The sequence below is a fragment of the Pseudonaja textilis genome, chromosome 5, assembly GCF_049901715.1.
Source record: "Pseudonaja textilis isolate UNSWEBS1 chromosome 5, rPseTex1.2, whole genome shotgun sequence".
NCBI classification, from domain to species: Eukaryota; Metazoa; Chordata; class Lepidosauria; order Squamata; family Elapidae; genus Pseudonaja; species Pseudonaja textilis.
In genome coordinates, this window is record NC_141994.1 from 74,291,972 (window position 1) to 74,305,002 (window position 13,031).

General features: G+C 47.1%; 1 protein-coding gene across 1 annotated transcript; it reads right to left on the reverse strand.

The window, feature by feature from the left end:
- Nucleotides 1–2,698: 2,698 nt before the first annotated feature.
- OPN1SW (opsin 1, short wave sensitive) lies at nt 2,699–12,600 on the reverse strand. The gene is made up of 5 exons (XM_026722693.2): nt 12,217–12,600; nt 8,437–8,605; nt 6,653–6,818; nt 5,184–5,423; nt 2,699–3,403 (listed from the first exon to the last, which is right to left on the reverse strand). Exons 1-5 carry the CDS (start codon nt 12,560–12,562, stop codon nt 3,284–3,286), a joined length of 1,041 nt encoding a protein of 346 aa, XP_026578478.1. The 5' UTR covers nt 12,563–12,600; the 3' UTR covers nt 2,699–3,283.
- Between the last annotated feature and the right edge of the window lie 431 nt (nt 12,601–13,031).

The following is a 13,031-nucleotide window of genomic DNA, read 5'->3' on the forward strand; positions in this document are numbered from 1 at the left end:
GAAAGAATGAGAGAGAATATGAGAGAATGAGAGCCTGAGAGAATGAGAGCGAGAGAGAATGAGAGGAGAGAAAGAGAAAATGAGAGAACAAGAGAGAAAGAATGAGAGAGAATATGAGAGAATGAAAGAGCCTGAGAGAATGAGAGCGATAGAGAGAATGAGAGGAGAGAAAGAGAAAATGAGAGAGAGAACAAGAGAGAATGAGAGAGAATATGAGAGAGAGCCTGAGAGAATGAACGATAGAGAGAATGAGAGAGAGAAAGAAGAAAAGAGAGAACAAGAGAGAAAGAATGAGAGAATGAGAGAATGAGAATGAGGAGAGAATGAGAGCCTGAGAGAATGAGATAGAGAGAATGAGAGGAGAGAAAGAGAAAATGAGAGAGAGAACAAGAGAGAAAGAATGAGAAAGAAAGAGAATATGAGAGAATGAGAATGAGAGAGAATGAGAGCAATAGAATGAGAGGAGAGAAAGAAAGAGAAAGAATGAGAAAGAAAGAGAATATGAGAGAATGAGAATGAGAGAGAAATGAGAGTGATAGAATGAGAGGAGAGAAAGAGAAAGAAAGAATGAGAAAGACAGAGAGAGAGAATGAGAAAGAGAGAGAGACTTTAAAACATCTCCCAAGTTTGCTTCCAACCTCCGGACATCCTCCAGAGTGGTGTGTTCCCCCGTGCCTCAGTTTCCCCAACGTCCCTCAAATGGCGCCCTTGGCAGGAGCTGCATGGTTGGCGGTGGATGTTTCAAACCTGGGATTCTTCGTTAACACTATTCCAGTTTGGTGATCTCTGCTTGGTTTCCGCTCCCAGGCTTAAAAGAACGGGAGATTTGCTGAATTGGGTCAGTCCCATGGGCTGAAGTCGCCAACCTAGCTTCTCTTAGACGCCGTCCTCCGGGATCGTAGAATTGGGGGGGGGAAGGAACCCTTCCAAGGGGTCTTTCGAAGGAGAAAGGGGGCTGCTGGCGCCCGAAGGACGCCTGGATATATTCTACATTTTCGAAGTGCCTTTTTTTTTCTTTTTTCTTTTTAAAAGAAAAAAGTTTGCCCAAGGAAAGGAAGTTTTTGGGGGAAGCCAGGCCAAAACAGGCAGAGAAGCACACTCCTAAAATTAACACACGATTAAAACTTCCTTCTGCGCTTCCTGCCAGCCAGGTGGCCTCTGGGGGGTCAAGTGGGGAAGATACAAAGAGACCCCAACTCTCCCCAACACACACAACCCTAATCTGTCAGGGTATATAAGCCTTTCCCTCGCTGGAAAAGTCGAATCTGCCTTCTGTCCCTTGCTTTGATTTTTTTGGGGGGGGGTGGAAATGACAACCATCTCCCAACCTGGAATGTTTTCACACACACACACACCCACCTCGATATTTGGCCGCCCTTGCTTAAAACAGAGGTCTCCAAACTTGGCAACTTTTCAGGCTTGTGGACTTCCAACTCCCAGAATTTGAAGCCCAAAAGCCCTGAAAAGTTGCCGTGTTTGGGGACAACCCCCCCGGCTTCAAACTCCACCCCCGTTTGGGTGTCTGGTTTGCCAAAACACAGCTTCTTTTGCGAAGTTGTCTGGATCTGGGCAGGGTGCATTTTGAAAGGCTGCCACGCGTCGTTCAAATCTGTTTTTGTCTCCACAACGGCCGTCTCCTTCTGAGCGTTTGCAAATGAAATAATGCTATTTTTTTTTTTCTTCTTCTCCCCCCTCCTCGCCCTGAAAAACTTTAAAAAAGGAGAACATTTTCTTAGGTGCACAGGCCTTTTCTTCCCACCTGGCTTCCTAAACACGACTAATTGTGGATTTCTTAGCGAGGTTTTTTTTCGTTTTCCCCCCAGGTGTGTGGATAGGTAAAGGTGAACACTTGAAACGGTATTACTTTCTGGTCATATATATATATATTTTTCATCCCCTTAAGTGCGCAAATGGGAAGGAAGAGATTTTTCGTTTCAATAACACTAAAATGGCCGCCCAGTCCGGCCACGGATTTGCCACCGTTGCGTGGCCCTTTCGGTTAGCCAAACACCGCAATGCGGCCCCGCAGCCTTTTTCAGGAGAAGCAGGTGAGAGGCCAAAGCAAGGCAGGAAATGGGCCAATCGGTAGCCCTGCCAGGTGTTTCTCTACCTGGAAGTTGGTAATAGATGAACCTGGCTTCTTCTGGTCATTTTTTATTTTTTATTTTTTTTGCAATCGTGGCTCACAGCGCCTGGTGAAACTTGGGGGGCCTTTAGCAAATTTGCACGGCTCGGGAAAGGCCTATTATTACTCCAGAGAGGGAGTTAGGCTCAGTTTTGGGAAGGGTCCCCCCACCCACCCGATTTTGGGGTTCCAGTGCTTCGCTGTACAGGTGTGGGGGGCGGGGACCCGCAAGCTTTCGTGTCACCTTACAGGTAACAGGCGTGGGACAGGTCTCGAAACACGTTTTTGCAATCTTGGCGGTGTTCCTTGTTGGATGTTCTTCCAGTTATTCGAAAAGTTGGTGGGGAAAGGAAAGAGAAAGAAGGAAAGGAAGGAAGGAAAAGGCAAGGCAAGACTTCCCTCTCTCTCCATCTCCATCGCCGATCTTTGAGAAGGGCGTTTCTTATACAGCATCCGTAGAGTTTTATATAATGTACAAACGGACAAATGGTGTCTTAATAAAATTGTTTACATCCTTGTTGCGTCGTGTGCTGTGTTGGGATTCAAAGTTTTGACTACCAGTTCTTGGCGTGGCGTGGCGTGGCGTGATGGCGTGGCGTGGCAGGGGAAGGATAGACAGCAAAATCCCCCTTCCCCTGCCACTAACCTGCTTTCCAGCTCCCTTCTCCTGTACAGGGCAACCCAAGGAGACCCAGCCGATCAGCTGGGGCTCGACGGGAAGCAGAGAAGAGATCTGGGGTTGGCGGGGCCAGTCGGAGGCGGGATTGGCCGTTTCTGTGAACTACTCAGAATTTTCCGCTAACGGTTCTCCAGAACCTGTCCGAACCAGCTGAAGACCCACCTCCGGTTGTGTGGTTTGCTGTTCGGGGGTGTGCGAGCCGGGTACCCGAACATCCGATTTGTGGGTGGACAGAAAGGGTCCGTCCTGTTAAGCTGCAATTTTATTTCCACGGGGATCAGTTGGCGGGAGAGAACGGAAAACCTCGCCCTCCCGCGGATCTTTTCCCCAACAACGGGGCTTTAGAGAAATGGGACGCGCACGTGTTTTAAAAGAACTTCGTGGGGCGGGGAGGGGGGTCTCTTTTTTTTGGCATAGTCATCATCTTGGTCACGTTCCAACGTGCCGAGCGGCTTCCGGGCCTGGTCTTGGTGGGCTTCTCAGCTCTTGGGGCTGACTTGACTGGAGGACACTGAGGAAACCTCCGTCTTCTGAGAGACCATGTCAGACTCGTCCGTCATAGGTTTGCCGCACACCGTTTCCATGATGCAGCCACGGAACTGGGAAAGGAGGGAGACAGGAGTTTTAGGACTGCCTGAGAATTGGCCGAAGAAGATCTCATAAAATACAAAATGGCCAAGCTGGAAGGGATCTCAAGAGGTCGTCTAGTCCAACCCCCTGCTCTGGCAGGAAATCCTATACCATTCCAGACAAGTGGCTGTCCAGTCTCTTCTCGAAAAGTGAAAACCTACAGGGTTGGGGCACCCACAATTTCTGGTGGCCAGCTGTTCCACTGGTTAATTGTCCTCATTGTTAGGAAGTTTCTCCTTAATTCCAGATTGCTTCTCTCCTTGATGAGTTTCCATCTCTTCTTTCTTGTCTGTGGAAGTCAGGGTTGTCCCCAAAGTGCTTTTTTTCAAGAGGCAACTGGACTTTCTGTTTTTTTCTTTGAAGATGTTTCACTTCTCATCCGAGAAGCTTCCTCGTGAGTTGAAGAAGCTTCTTGGATGGGGAGCGAAACGTCTTCAAAGCAAAAAGTCTAGCTGCCTCTTGAAAGTTGCACCTTTGGGACATCTGTTCTTTCTCGTTCTGCTTTCAGATGCAGAAATCAAATCTCCACAAATAAATGCTCTGTCTTACATATTGGCAAAAAAAATCAAAATAAAATACAAGCTGAATAGTCAAGACCTTGTTGATGATCCAAACTCTTGTCAAGGACCTTGGAGTCCTCATGTCTAATGACCTAAGTGCCAGAGCCCACTGTAACTACGTAGCCAAAAAGGCATTAAGAGTTGTTAACCTAATCCTACGTAGCTTTTTCTCTGGTAATATCACATTACTAACTAGAGGATACAAAACATTTGCTAGACCAATACTCGAATACAGCTCATCAGTCTGGAACCCACATTACGTATCGGATATTAACACAGTTGAGAAAGTCCAGAAATATTTCACAAGAAGAGTTCTCCACTCCTCTACTCGTTGCAGAAGACCTTATGCCACCAGACTCGAAATTCTAGACCAGGAAAACCTTGAATTACGCCATCTTCGGTCCAATCTAAGTATAGTATATAAAATCATACATTGCAATGTCCTACCTGTCAATGAATACTTCAGCTTTAACCACAACAACACAAGAGCACACAATAGATACAAACTCAAGGTTAACCGCACCAAACTTGATTGCAGGAAATACGACTTCAGCCACAGAGGGGTCAATGTCTGGAATCCTCTACCTGACTCTGTGGTTTCTTCCCCAAACCCCAAAACTTTAACCTTAGACTTTCAACTATTGACCTCACCCCTTTCCTAAGAGGTCTGCAGGGGGCGCGCATAAGCGCACCAACGTGCCTACCGTCCCTGTCCTATGGTTTCTTTTTTATTTTTCTTATATGCACCCATTTCATGTATTCATAACTATGTATATACTTATCCCTATTATCTTGTAAGCGATTGACAAATCAAAATAAACAAATAAATACGTAAATAGGATGTTCCTATGTCCCTGACTATCTCGTCCGCTCGTGCATGAGGTAATCTGCACTGCAACTGGTTGCTGTGGGTATAAAAGGGGGAGTTTTCCTCCCGCCCCCCAGACCTTTCTTCTTCTTCTGTCTGCTCGGTATACTGTCTGAAGATTTACCTCAGGATGTCCTCGACGCTCTTGTCTGCTGAAAGTACAAATGTGAAACATATTTATTTACGTCAAACTCTAGATCTTCGCGTCGGCTTCTCCGACCTCATACGGACGCCTGCTGTACGATTCCCTGACAAAAGCAGTTTCACTGGACCTTCACGCGGAAACCTGGTCCTTTTTTTTTTGGCACCTGACGCACTCACCTGCTTGTTCATGAAGCAGTAGATGATGGGGTTGTAGACGCAGGAGCTCTTGGAGAAGAAGGCAGGGATGGTGACCAAGCGCAGGTCGAGGCCGTGCTGAGGGTTGTTCACCATGTACATGGCCAGGGCGGCGTATGGAACGTAGCAGATACCGAAGGATCCCACCATTACCACAACCATGCGGGAGACCTCTCGCTCGGCCTTCTGGGTGGTGGCCGACTCTTGCTGCTGAGCGGCTACCTGCGGACAGAAGAGTTTGTGACATTGGACGGCACTGATGAGGTGACCTAGTAGGGTCATGAGATGTCTGGAAGAAAAACAGCCATGCTAAGAGACCCATCAAAAAACCCACAGCTGGGTCGTGAAGTTTCTGGAAAAAAAATAATAATAATCAAGGTCCCGAGAGGATCAAGGATCTTGCCTTCCTCACCCTCCTCCTCACCCTCTTCCTTCTCCTTTCCACTCTACAAATCTCAGTCCCCTCCAGCACTAAAGAGGTTCTCTCGTTGGGTCAGCAAATGTCCGCAAGAAAATGATCAAGTTCAGAAAATATCAAGGACCCGCATTATTATTATTATTATTATTATTATTATTATTATTATTATTATTATTATTATTCCTCCTCCCTCCTCCTCCTCCTCCTCCTCCTCCTCCTCCTCCTCCTCCTCCTCCTCCTCCTCCTCCTCCTCCTCCTCCTCCTCCTCCTCCTCCTCTTTCTGCAAACCCTACTCCCTCCTAGTATTGACGATGTTCTCTAGTTGGGTCATGAAATGTCTGCGAGAAAACCACCAAGCTCAGACATAAAACCCCATTCCTCCTCCCCCTCACCCCCTCCTCTTGATTATAACCTAAGCTACAATGAAAAGGAAAATTCGGATAAAAAAAAAGGGGCAGCGCAGGATTTTAAAAGAAGAAGAACAAAGGTGTTGACTTCTGACTCTTTCCAACGCAATAAATTACGAAGAGTCTCAACTTTCTACATGGCATTGAGTTATCACAAGCCACGTCTACCGTGGGCCTCCTTGCAGTCTTGCATACGAGCTGTGGAGCTCCTCTCCGGGAAATCCGTGCAGGCAGTCCTCAACCTACAACCGTTCATTTAGTGACTGTTCAAAGCTACAATGGCATTGGGAAAAAAAAGGGACTTATGGCAGTTTTTCACCCTTGTAGCTTCCCCATGGTCGTGTGATCAAAACGCAGACGATTGCTTCATATTTACGACGGTCGCCGTGTCCCGGGATCGCTTTATGTGACCTTCTGGCAAGCAAAGTCAACGGGGATTCACTTCACAACTGGGTTACTAACTTGTTCAACTGCAGCAATTCACTTAACAACGGAGGCAAGGAAGGTCCTAAAACGGGGTGAAAGTGATCGAAGGGTGGCCTTGTTTAGCCGAGGAAATTTGGGGGCTCCCTTGTGATCGTAAGTCGAGGACTACCGATAGTCCAGACAGAGCATCTGCGACTTACCGCCCGGAGGGCGCCCAGAAGCCGCGCGTAGGAGAAGATGATGAGGGTGAGCGGTATGAGGAAGCAGAAGATGAAGAGGAACCAGGAGTAGTATTCGCTTTTGTATTTGGTGCCCACTGTGTACCAGTCGGGCCCACAGGAACACTGCAGTCCTTCCGGGAGGAACCTGGAAGACGGAGAGACATTGCCAGGGATAGAATTATAGGCTCCTATGGCTGGAAGGGACCTTGGAGGTCTTCTAGTCCAGCCCCCTCCTCAAGCAGGAGACCCTACACCAGGGGTGGGCAACTACGGCCCTTTTATGAATTATGGACTTCAACTCCCAGAATTCCTGAGCAAGCCATGCTAGCTCAGGAATTTGGGGAGTTGAAGTCCACAAGTCATAAAGAGGCCATATTTGCTCACCTCTGCCCTACACCATTTCAGACAAGTGACTGTCCAGTCTCTTCTTGAAAACCTCCAGTGATGGAGAACCCACAACTTCTGGAGGAAAGTTATTCCGTTGATTAATCATTCTCACTCTCGAAAATTTTCTTCTGATTTCTAGACTGGACCTCTCTTCAACTATCTCCCACCCATTGCTTTTTGTCCTGCCTTTGGGTTCAACCCCCATCTTCTGCGACAGCCCCTCAAGTACTGACAGACAGTTATCATGCCCCCCCTAAGCAGGGGTGGTGTCGTGCCCCTGTCAGAGTCTGAATCTGAGGAGGAAGACGAACAGCTGACAGAGAGTGGGAGCGCGGCTCCGTTGGCTGTGGAGGAAACTGGGGAAGGGTGAAGTCCGGCTGGGCAGAGCAGGGGAGAGGTAGAACAAGGGAGAGGGAATTCGGAGGAAGACCCAGGCCCACCCCCTCTTCATCCTAGGGCATGCAGGGAAGAACGAAGGGAGCAACGCGGATTGCATGGCTTACGGGGAAGGAAAGGGCCCTGATTCCCTTAGCCACACCTTTGAATGAGAGTTTAAAAGAGATGCATGCTGAGTGCGGCAGCTGGGGACTTTGTGTTGACTTTGCTTATCTGTGTTCCTGGCATCCTAACTGGGTTAAATTACTGCCGTGCCTTCACGTCTGGAATTCCTTCTCCTGCCCTGCCGGACTAATGACCTCCTTTTGCCTTGATTGGACTTATAATTACAGTTTTTGTTGACCATGTTTTGGACTGGATTCTCTGCAGCCCAAGGCTGTTCCTGGGAGAGGTTTTCTCCAGCCCAGAAGGTAACCAGGACATTGGGGGCAAAGTTGGAGCGAATAAAGGGACTCCCACGGATTATCTGGCTGTGTTGCCCTTGTGCCATGCCCCTTTGGGTCATCACAGGTGGGATTCCAGGCTAGGAACCAGTTCAGCGATCGCACGCTTTGCCTGCGCGCTCCGCATTTTAAAAAGCTCTAAGACTTACCTTCTACTGCAGTCCCTGTGAATAAAACAGCATTAGCTGTGCTTTAAAAAATGGAAATAAAGGACGGGAAAGAGCAGTGGACGGTGGGCAGATGCTCATCACAGTGAACTGGTTCGCTGCCAGCCCGAATCGGTCTGAACCGGTAGAATCCCTGCCTTCCCCCCGCCACCAAAGCTTCCCTCCCTGGGCTAAACATACTTAATTCCCTTAGCTGGGCATCGTATGATTTCATCACATATTCGTTCAAGCAAGAATATGAAGGGAATCACAGAATCCTAGGGCTGGAAGGGACCTTAGAGGTCCTCTAGTCTGACCCCCACACACACCCACACGCGCGCGCGCTTCCTGGAGGAGCAACTACTCTGGTTCCTCTCTGTGCCCATCAAACCTGCTCCAGCCGAAAAACGGGGGAAGAGCGACCCCAACTCCGATCACCCACGTGGTCGCCACCACCACCAGAGCATGTTTGGCGTTGAAACGGAAGTTCCCCAGCGGTTTGCAGATGACGATGTAGCGTTCAAAGGCGAGGAAGGCCAAGGACCAGCCGGTGACCAGACCTGGGGACGACGGACAGACAAGACAAGACAAGACAGACAGACACGGGTAGGAGGTGTGGAATTAGAAGTGGACAATTGCAGGAGCTCAGAATGTAAACTTCTGACCAAGGTTACGCCGTCGACCTCCAAGAGGACTGGATCCACCTCAAACGCCCCAGATTAGGACTTTCCGTCATCTGCTCCTTGGCTGGATCTGAAGGAGACCACAGGTTGATCCACCTGCGAACATCAGCCTTGATTGGATGGCTGGAAAATCCACTCAACCCCTGTGTCAGTTTTGGAGGCCATACTGAGATTAGATGCTCCCACGCTGCCACCAGCCTGAGAGTGTGTGTGTGTGTGTGTGTGTGTGTGTGAGATTCAATTCATCTCCGTCCTTACTTTCAGGGCACTGTTTCTCAACGTTGGCTACTTGAAGGAGGGTGGACTTCAACTCCCAGAATTCCCCAGCAGGCTTGGTTTAAGACATATGGACTGTACTAGCTGGAGACCTGTGCTTCGCTACGAAACTGTGTGATCGGGCTTAGTTTTTTGGGGGAGGAAAATAAGGGTGAAAAAAGTCTGCCTCTGCCTACCAGCATCCATGGGTATTCATCTGACTAGTGTCCTGTCAGTGTGTGAGGGAGTGGAGGGCTGTTTGGAAACTGAAACAGTATTCGCTGTGTGAGCAAGGAGGAGACAGCAAGGAGCCTGGGCGTGGCTTAGCTCAACCTGTTCTGTACTAAAGCTGCTTGACGCTGTGAAACCGAAACTCTTCTGCTTGTGTTTTGCATTTGGAAGAGATTTCTTTTTTTTCAGGTGTGCAGGGGGAGTAGAACTCCTTAGATCAACGCGTGTTAATAACAAGAATATACAAATTACTCTAAATGCTCTGAGGGTCTTTTGGAAAAATCGTTTCTTAGTGAGCCCTTAGAAACCAAGAGGAACATACGGGCCCAATTTCAAGTTTGTAGGCTTTACGGTTCTGGAGATTTTGGGATGATGCGTGAGGGGTATTTCGCTTTGATAGATAGATAGATATAGAGATAGATAGATGGAGATGATAGATAGATAGATAGATAGATAGATAGATAGATAGATAGATAGAGATAGATAGATAGATAGATAGATAGATAGAGATAGAGATAGATAGACATAGAGATAGATAGATATAAAGATAGATAGAGATAGAGATAGATAGATAGATAGATAGATAGATAGATAGATAGATAGATAGATGAAAGATGATAGAGATAGATGAGATAGATAGATAGATAGAGATAGAGATAGATAGATAGAGATAGAGATAGATAGATATAGAGATAGATAGAGATAGAGATAGATAGATAGATAGATAGATAGATAGATAGATATAGAGATAGATAGAGATAGAGATAGATAGATAGATAGATAGAGATAGAGATAGAGATAGATAGAGATAGAGATAGATAGATAGATAGATAGATAGATAGATAGATAGATAGATATAGAGATAGATAGACATAGAGATAGATAGATAGATAGATAGATAGATAGATAGATAGATAGATGAAAGATGATAGAGATAGATGAGATAGATAGATAGATAGAGATAGAGATAGATAGATAGATAGAGATAGAGATAGATAGATATAGAGATAGATAGAGATAGAGAGATAGATAGATAGATAGATAGATAGATAGATAGATAGATAGATAGATAGATATAGAGATAGATAGAGATAGAGATAGATAGATAGACATAGAGATAGAGATAGAGAGAGATAGAGATAGAGATAGATAGATAGATAGATAGATAGATAGATAGATAGATAGATAGAGATAGAGATAGATAGACATAGAGATAGATAGATAGATAGATAGATAGATAGATAGATAGATAGAGATAGATAGATGATAGATAGAGATAGAGATGGAGATGGAGATAGAGATAGATAGAGAGATAGAGATAGAGATAGAGATAGAGATAGAGATAGATAGATAGATGGGGGGGGTGATTGATGGACTCCTGCATTGGCGGCACTATCAAATGTCCCTTAGTTAATATACTCTGATCTGAGGAACAAGACACACCACTTCAAATGTGTGACTTGTGGACTTCAACCAAAATTTTCCCCGCTGGAAAATTCTGGGAGTGGAAGTTCTCCAGTCTTAAACTGGCCATGTTTGACGACCCCTGCATTATATTGTTCACACGGGCTTTCGCCCAAGGTTTGAGAAGTGTTGCATAACCTCCAAGAGGACTGGATCCACCTCAAACGCCCTAGATTAGGACTTTACGTCATCTGCTCCTTGGCTGGATCTGAAGGAGACCACAGGTTGATCCACCTGCGAACCTCAGCCTTGATTGGATGGCTGGAAAATCCACTCAACCCCTGTGTCAGCTTTGGAGGCCATACTGAGATTAGATGCCCCCACGCTGCCACGAGCCTGAGAAAGTGTGTGTGGGAGGGTGGAGATTCAATTGAGCAGCTCTAAGTAGACAAAATAAAACTCTTTTGTTAGTTCAAGGTCATGGAGTATGGCACAGAATGAAATAAGGACCTTACTTTAGGACGGATCCTGATTGGCCCATGTGATGCGATGATGGCCAGGAGGAGGGATGGATTTATAGTTTGGAATATTGCAAGGAAGCCGAAAACTTTTAGATTCGGGATTCCACTGATGTACCAGTTTACTATCCAAATAAAGATACCTTTGTGTTGTGGTTCGCCGGCAGCAGGTGCGGACGGCTGAGGACTCAGGTGAGGGGCCTGCGTGTGATGCAGGGATGGGGCCAGGACCACCAGGAAGTGGGGTGCTGCCTTCGGAGATTGTGGAGGCTGGCAGCAGTGAGGAAGAGCACCCCAAGGAGCCTGTGCCAAGTGCATGTGCACAGAAGGAAAGAGCAGCTGCAGCAGCACGAGCGATTCAAGAGTAAGGTTGGAAGATAATGGCCCCTCCCTGAGAAGATATAAAAGCCAGCTGAGAAGCTGCAGTTCTTTGCAGAAAGCAAAGACCTTTGATACTCGAGCCCGGTGGACGTTAGGAATATCCGAGTTGGTGTTGCGAGACTCTTTTGTGTTTGAAATATTTCTTGGCAACTTTATCTAGTGTTCTTGGCAGCCTTGCACCGCCTTGGCAAGGCTCGTTCTTCTCAGAGACAATTAGTTTTGAAACAGCCTTTTCACCGGGAAGGAACGGATTTCGCAGAGAAGCTTTAAAAGCTTTTGCTGTTACCTCCGTTTCGCGTTTGCTTCCTTGGAACCAGGTTTGGGTCAGAACACTTTGAGATACGTCTGTCTCGGAGTTATTGATTTGGGGTGGAGGTTTGTTGGAACACTGACACGCTGTTGCTCAAACCCCGGGTCGTTTTCAGTAGGGTGGACTTCAACTCCCAAGATTTCCCCAGCCAGCTTGCTTTATGAGGTGGAGAATTCTGGGAGTTGAAGTCTACGCTTTTTATAAAATGGCCAAGATTGGGAGACCCTGCCCTGAACCTTCAATGAAAGTGGGACTTTAACTCCCAGGATTCTCCAGCTAGCCCTGATGTCCACACAACAAGGGGCTGGGGACTCCTGGGAGTTGAAGTCCACTCCGATGACCAAGGTCGAGAACAACCTCCCCAGTTCCTTCCCAGTCTTTGTCCTTACCTGCCACGGTGCCTAAGAAGGCCTCGAATTGGCAGACTTGACGTCCGAAGAAGAAATAACCTTGGGAGCTGGACAAGAAGACCACGAAAACCGCAAAGACACAGAAGATAAATCCGGCGAAGGAGATGTTGACCAAGATGTAGTTGAGCGGCTGCCTCAACTTCTTGTACTTGACGGTGACAAAGAGGATGATGGCATTGAGGGGCGTCCCGGCGAAGAAGACAAGGCCCATGAAGATGGTTTGGAAGTGGAAGGCCCACATGGGCGCGATGTGATACTGGGGGCCATCCCAGGTCTTCACGGAGGAGATGTTTTCGTAGAGGTAGAAGTCATCTTCTTCGGACATCCTCCCAAGCCCGGGACACCAGTGTGGACCCTTCTGGAAGACTTCTCCTGCCCTATTATAGGACACCCATGGAGGACAAAGTCCGCTTAACGGCTCAAGTTGGGATCAGCTGCTAATCCAGATCATCCGAGATGCAAACTTGGGGATTAGGGATATCTAAGTATCCGGCCTTCTGTTCCATAAAACCTCACGGGAAAGTAATCTCATTTGTGGACTAGCTGCAACCGACCAAGTAGGATCTTGAGATCTTAAGAGGACAAAGGTGGGTAAGACAAAAAAATGTCCTCCACAGCTTCTCTTGTTGGGGCCCAAGAAGTCAACGCCACCTTAGCTATCATTCTGTCCGAATCTTGGTTTCTAAACCATCCAACCAATGGACTCATCTCTCTGTTGAGTTGGGCTTCCGAAATTTGATGGCCATCAAGAAAGAGATCTTTGCTTGGCTCTTCTGGAATGACAGTTGAAGGCC